Source organism: Enhydra lutris, unplaced genomic scaffold (assembly GCF_002288905.1).
Source record: "Enhydra lutris kenyoni isolate GAN:26980312 unplaced genomic scaffold, ASM228890v2 scaffoldscaffold3, whole genome shotgun sequence".
NCBI lineage: Eukaryota > Metazoa > Chordata > Mammalia > Carnivora > Mustelidae > Enhydra > Enhydra lutris.
The window spans coordinates 27,273,749-27,281,160 of record NW_019154087.1 but is presented as its reverse complement, the minus strand read 5'-3'; the positions used below and the strand labels follow the sequence as shown (position 1 = coordinate 27,281,160).

The window sequence follows — 7,412 nt, the reverse complement described above, 5'->3', positions numbered from 1 at the left end:
ACCAACACTTAGCCAACTTTTGTACCTGGTTACTCTTTAAATACTACTTGGCCATTGGTTGAGTTATATAAACAGTTTTATCTTTTGTCATAAATTTCAAAGTTGCTAGGTTAGACTAACCGTAGGATGTTAATACATTAAGTAAATGTAGAACAATCTACATTATTGTAACTCAAAGTGCTATAAACTTGTCAGATACTTATAAATAAGATGGAGATGTATTTGGGCATCCAAGAGAAGTTCTCTTATCCCTGTGGAACAGCAAGACGTGTCAAGTAACTACTGATAAGGCTCAAGGACTGCTGCTGTGGGCTGTCAGATCTAGCAGCAGACTTCAGAATCACCTGGATGGCTTTTTAAACAAACCACTGGGTTTCTCGTTTTCTCAATCTGTAGACCTGGAGTGTGGTCTGTAACTTCCATTCTAAAGAACTTCCCAAATGATACTGATTACTAGGTCTTGGAACCCACACTTTGAGAACCAGTCTTAATTCTTTATAAACCAGTTTTGTAACTGCTATTTTAAGAGGTTCAAAATAGACACAGTATTAAAGTGTGGATTTCATGTTAGCTGGAATTACTGAGACCGAAGTGTCTTTAAACACAGACTTTAATGGTAACAATTCCTTTAAGCTCAATTAACCTTAGCTATTACAAGTGTTATGCAGATGTCACTATTAAGACAATATTTAGTGACTTATACTGGTTTCCTCATAAAATAGAAGACAAATTCACTTAAGTGTCATCAACAATCATTTAACAGTTTTGTTATGCCAACACAAAACACAGCTAATTTGAGTCACCTCCAAAATCACTAACACAGCATGATCAGTAACTGAAGCATATTTTAACTAAGCCATTAAAAAAAAAAAAAAAAAAAAAGTGAGTGTTTCACTACCCCTGAGACCACTAGATAACTGTGGTTCATACTTTAAAAAATTGTGAGTACACCCACACAAAAAAGCAAACTAACAAGCTTTTTAAAAAATCTGGTATCACATTGCAAACTTGCCCAGGAAAAATGAGTCACTTAAAATATAATTTACCATAATAGGTCAGCTGGACTATAATTCTCATAGATTGAGAAACTATTAAAAATTTGACTTTATGCATGAAAAAGACCTAGGAAATATAAGAACCAAAATCAATTTTTAATCTAATATGCATCCAGTCCTACACATGGCACTAGTAATATATATGGGGGGAAGGGCAAATTCTTAGATTTGTTTGAAGGTTTCATTGGAGATGATCTCAAGTTCAGTGTCCATACATTCAGAAATGTTGGTTTTCCAGGTACTTTACTGTTCTCTTAAACCTGGAGAAGCCTTTATGGCTTATTCCCTTATAAGTGACATAAGAAATGTCATAGAAAGCATCAAATCAAAGATACAGAGAACTGGACACATCTAGTAATTATTATGACAATCAATGGTTTAAGTTATCTCTATGTATACTTAAAGGTTGTCTATGGCTAAAAAGAAAGATCAACTTGAAAAGGAATTCAGAAGCTCTAACAAACTGTTTATTCACAGCTGGCTTTCAGTGATATGCCTACTAAAGCTATTATTTTGAGAGTATAGAATCAGAAGTAATTACTTTGAAAATAGAGCAAAAGAACAGTATTTCTTACCTTACGGAGCAGTAGGCTACTAATTTCGCATTTGTAATTTGAGTCCAAAATAGCTTTAACAGTATGACATCTACCTTTAAGGAGTAATTTTTAAGTAAAAGATGAAATGAAAAAAATTCACTCATCGGAAAATTGTATAGCTGGGTTGATATTTCTCAATGAAATGCTTAAATTACAGAATTAACAAAGCCAGAACATCTTCGGAAGGCATGCATTTCACTTGCAGTTTAGAGAAAAACCTTAAGTCAATAAACCATGTCCAAACTATGTATTAAAATGTTTATAAAAAAATCAAGCTTTAACATTTATTTTATCTAGCTTTCCACATCTGTATGCAGACAAGGAGTAAGAATGCACATAAATGTAAGCAGTGCAAAAATGTGGAAGTGAAGAAAAGTCACAGATGTGCTAGAAATAAATACAAGATTTTAAGAAAGCAATGGACAAATTAAAATAACTACAAAAAAAGTAAAACTATAGGGTCAGGATTAGGAAGGGTGAAGAATGATAATGCCCTTGTTACTACAGAAGTTAAATTAGTGGCACAGATAGCACTTGTCAAACAAAAAATAATCCAATAGCATTGACTTTTATTCATTCATGTTAAGTCACCTGAAATGATATCTGTTGCATTTAAATGCTCATTAATGTAAATGGCTGAACAAATCCATTTCAATGGATATTCAATATCCCACATAGTTAAGTCACTTCAACACAGCCTCATGACAACTCCCACACCAAAACAGTACTTTATTTTGTAAATTTTGACCCATTATTACTCCCATGTTATGGTTTTTTCAGCTGTCGAGTGTACAAGGTGAAGAAAAAAATTTAGTTAGATGGGGGTTGCACCTGGAAAATAAATTTCTCAAACTCCACATACATGTTTCAAAACTGCTGGGTCCCAAGTCCATCTATGAACTCCAGGGCTGCCAGTATCATGTGCAGCATACTAAAGCTTCACTATCCGAATAGCTTATTAATTCTGCATAAATCAGGTCAATCAATGTGTCAACCTGTAACAGACTGTGCACTTTTAACTGAACATGGCAAAATATTCACTCTTTTGAACTTTACATCATCATTTGATGTCAAACAATGAAGCAAATCCCAACAGTATATACAAAAACAGCTTTGCATTTACAAAAGATTGTTTCCCATACTGATTAATTCAGGCAGCTAACTCATTGGTTTATGCAACTTTATTGAAGAAAAATAAATCAATTACTAGCAGAGCTATTAGTTGATCACTCATCCATTGACAACTTGCATCATTTATTCAGTGCTATATTAAACAGTGTATTGGAAGATAGATTAACTAATAGCTCCAAGCCTCCTAACAATTTAAATGAGAATTACAAAATGTTTGAGACCCTATTTTGGAATACAAAGGGTGTTTGACTTCCAATTTCCATTCTCTGTAGAACAAGAACAGGTCATTCCTTTATTGACATGCATAAAATACATCACATTTTCTGTTCTGCTGATGCTATAAATTCAATACCAATTCTCCAGCCACGTCAGTTATGAGCATAAAGTATATCATGTAACCTCAAATCTCTAACAGTGGAAGGCTTAAAAAAAGACTGGATGCTAGAATAATGCTGCTTCCTTTGATGTGACAACTGAGCATCCATCTCCCTCCCCCTCAGATGATTTCTTCAGCATGTTAGAGCAGTGAGGAATGGTTTTAGTCTCATAACCAAGTTAGAGTGAAGACATTGGCCACATAATACACATGCTCCATTTTTAAAAAAATTCTGATCTTGGGCAACTGTTCTCTTGTAACTACTTTACAGTTTCTAAAAGCAGTTATTGTCCAAAGCTGGAAGAACTTAAGTCTTCTCAGATGAGCATGTGAATGAATGGAGGGAGGTAAACAAAAAATAAAATTAAAAAAGATGAGGTCTGATAGGGGAGCAGCCGGATAAGAAAAATCAAAAAAGGAACAGTAATTTAAAGTTTATTCCAGCTATAATGCAGGTTATTCTGACTTTAAGGTAGCATCACATGGCATACTTCTGAGTCCATTCCCGAGATATTCTGTTGTACCTGTAAATAAAGAAGATGTTACTTAAAAAGTTAAAGAATTCTTAATACTTAAAAGGAAAGATTTGTTTTACCTCCAGACTCATCATGGAGTCATCTTTCAGGGTTACGATTAGATTTAAGACAACTAGGAAAAAAAAGCAACGTGGGAAATGGAAGCCTTATGCTTCTAATACAATGTTCCAATACACTGAAAGTGTTTTAATACACACAATAAAGTGGCACTGAGATTGAGGAGGCTAACAAAAATCAAAGACCAATTTTCTCTCCCCTACCACTGAGTTAAATGTTCTATTAGAAATTCTGTAATTAGTATCCATTCCAACAAATTTTAACATTAAAAAAATATTTTACGGTTTATCATGGACTTATGTCAGAGTGCAACAGAGATTCTGAACATCTATAAAATTTCCATCAAAGCAGGAACCAAACAATTTTATCTGAATCCTACACCTTGAGAAATTACTAGAGCTTGAGTAATATCAGAAAATACCTTTGAGAGTTAAGGACAGGTAGAAGATTAGACACTGGGGAGGGTGAAAAAAAGCAATTTTCAAGAGGGATGTGGGTGGGACTGGTATGTATGTGTTAATTAGAACACTTATGTGTTACTTTGAGAAAGACTGGAGCTAACAAGCCCCACTTAAGACCAAGTAAATGGGAATTTCACTAGGGGTACAATTTGGGGGCATCTGTTTAAAAGATCAACAGATAATTCACACACAAGCAAGGTTATTTATTACTGAGGAACACCACTAATATTGACAAATGCTATCAATTTCTCCCTGTATTACATCCATGCCATAGGCTACTTACCAAAAATTATAGTGAGAACTTTAAGAAATATACAACAAAGGGCACAAGAGAACTTTTAGATTTGTATTTCTGGTTTACACTTTGTAATATTAACTAGCTTCATTTCAAACCAAGAACTAAACATGGTTCAACCATTTTTCTAAACTTTGGCATACAGAAGTTCTTTCTACCATTCATGGTTACCTCATTTATTTATTTATTTATTTATTTATTTTTTTTTTTTTAATTTTATTTTTCATAAACATATAATATCTTTTTATCCCATGGTTACCTCATTTAAAGACACCCTCTCAAAAAGCCAGCACTTTGAAACAAAGGTTTCATTTAGCATACACGGAGCCACACAAAGTATAGCTGGTATTAATGCATGCTTGTCAGTAATGAACATTTAGTTTAGATGCTTAGAGACTTTATTAAAAAAAATGTTTTCCCCTTATATTATTATTTCTGGGCCAAATTTGAACTAAATCACCACATTCCATATAGTACTGGTATTAAGGTTAAAATATACCAAATTTAGAATGTAAATATCATGGTAGTTTGAGAAAGATACTACTTAAACTTTAATTTCTTACTACTGCTATATATAACTGCTTTGCCATGCAAAAATTTTCTCAAGCAATAATGACTACTGGGTATACTTTCACACTAAACAGATCAAGCAGTTAACTGTACAGTTTTCAAAAAACTGTCACGTTACCTTTTGTTAGTTAATACAGTGCCTTAAAACATGCAGCACTCGAGTGCTGGCAGTACCATGAATAAGCGCACCATAGAGTGCAGATCCTCTTACCCTACAACATAGCGTATTTCTCTGTCCACTCTCTTGCTAACCTATTGTACCTAATTGAACAAGTATACTTAGCGTTAATTACAACATACAACAAAGTTATAATGGTGGAGTTGTACACAAAGATAATTCAAGTATTTGAGAAATTCAGATAAATTTTTATGACAGTACCAGTATTTGTTTCAAAAACGTAATTGGGGTAAGGAAAATTTTTGCTTTCTTCCCAGAAACTTAGTGACAAAGCAATGACCAGGTTAGAAAAATAGAACGTTTTAGACAGGCTATTCACTGTCACATAAACTAAAAACTATTTAAAAAATATCCCATTTCAAAAACTACCTTTCTGTACACTTTATTATCTTATCAGAAATAAATCATCAAATCTTCTTGGCACTGCCACAACTTACAACAGAGTGTAAGCCTAGCTCATTACATCACTCTTTATATTATTTCCTTAAACTACTATATACTTACTTATCTCTGTCTGTTTTATAGATCCGTGCAATCTCTGGCACTAGGGGGTCATCTGGGTTTGGATCACATAGCAGTGAACAAATGGATAAAAGAACTGCAAATTAAAAAAAAAAAAGTCTGTTACCCAGCATTGGGAATTTGGATAAATAAAAGTATCTTTAAAATCATATTATTAAAAAACCTCAATCCTCAAAAGATTTTTTAGCCTGCATCTTAATGTCAATGAAACAAGTCTGTATAGAGATTTTGCTTCATAGGAGATAAACTCCTAGTAGATAAGGAATGCTAAAAACAGAGCTTTGTGGGGATCAAATTTAGTACTGACTAGCTATCAAAAATTCTGCCCAACTCAGGAGTTCTCAGATATTCAAATGATGCTATATATCAGTTTATTAATAATCATTTTTTAAAAGTGGCATTAAAATTTAAGTAACTGGAGTTTCTTGGTACTATGAAGAGGAAATCTAGCAAAGCATATGCAGAACACCTGTGCAGTATTATTCTCAGCTGTTAGGCATGATGAAAAAATCCATTCTCTGGGAGCCAGCTGGCTCAGTCAGGAGAGTGTGTGACTCACTCTTCATCTTGGGGGTTGTGGGTTCAAGCCCCATGTTGAGAGCAGCAATTACTTAAATATTTAAAAAGAAAAAAAAAAAAAAAGAAAAATCCATTCTCTGCCCTACACTCACGGGAGTTTCACAAAAACAACTGCTCCACTGTTTTGCTCCTTGAATTTATAAACAGTACTGATTAAATGAACGTGGAGATCTAGCTCTATTAACTCAGTGAGCCTTCTCAACTCTAGTTCTTACCTTGACCTATTCAATATATGAACTTGGAAAGGTATCAAGCACCACATAGCATGTATCTAATTCAATCTGTACTCCTGTTATGTGCCAGACACTGCAAAATGTTATAAAATTTTAACATATAAAAGCTCAGAGTGGTTATAAAAATCTTCAAAGATAACATTACCATGAAAGACAGTACTAATGTAATGTATTACAGCAAATATAGTTTTAAACCCAAAAGGCAGGAAAGCACATATAAAGAAACATAGTGTTGAATTTTATTCCCAAAAGTGATAAACCTGGAACCTAGTATTAAGATATTCTTGATACTGTATCTATATAGTATCTGTACTGTACTGTGGTGTTAAGAGAGCTTGATTTGCAAGGGAACTGGAATGTATCCCAAAAAGGTGAAACATCTAAAACTATGTCACACTCGAAATTAAAGCAGCATTCACCAAAACTGATTTTTTTCTTCTCCAAGAGTGACTTCAAATTCATTGTACAAACATATCCGAAACACTGTCTTAATTAGCAACAGTAAAAAACCCTCATTTTTTGTACTAAGAAATGCTACATCAACACCAAAACACAAAATTTACTGGAAGGCAAACTTCCCATTAGACAGTTGGTTGTAGGTCATTTGTGTGGGGGGTGGTGGGGTGGTGATAAAAGCCACCATAGTCATTCAAAATGGAGGAAAGATGAAGGCACTCAATCTCTTATCTGGAATATTCATGTGGAGACTGGATAACCTATTTGAGATGACACCTAATGGACCCTTATTAAAAGTAGAAGACCAGAATTACTCTAGAGACATTTCCAAGACTCTAATAATTTTAGCTTATTACTAGGTAGGAAC

The 7,412-nt window shown here is 33.8% G+C and overlaps 1 protein-coding gene across 5 annotated transcripts in view; it reads right to left on the bottom strand.

The window, feature by feature from the left end:
- Positions 1-2,203: 2,203 nt before the first annotated feature.
- The window catches only part of LOC111156875 (ubiquitin conjugating enzyme E2 D3), a 28,955-nt gene continuing 23,746 nt past the window's right edge, over positions 2,204-7,412 (bottom strand). For 4 of the 5 annotated variants that reach the window (XM_022518025.1, XM_022518015.1, XM_022518006.1 and 1 more), the window contains 2 exons: positions 5,760-5,853; positions 2,204-3,682 (listed from right to left, as the gene is read on the bottom strand). In XM_022518025.1, the coding sequence (XP_022373733.1) occupies positions 3,637-3,682; positions 5,760-5,853 (140 nt within the window). In that variant the 3' untranslated portion in view covers positions 2,204-3,636. The remainder of the gene's footprint in view (positions 3,683-5,759; positions 5,854-7,412) is intronic. The other variant, XM_022518030.1, reaches the window with a different exon arrangement.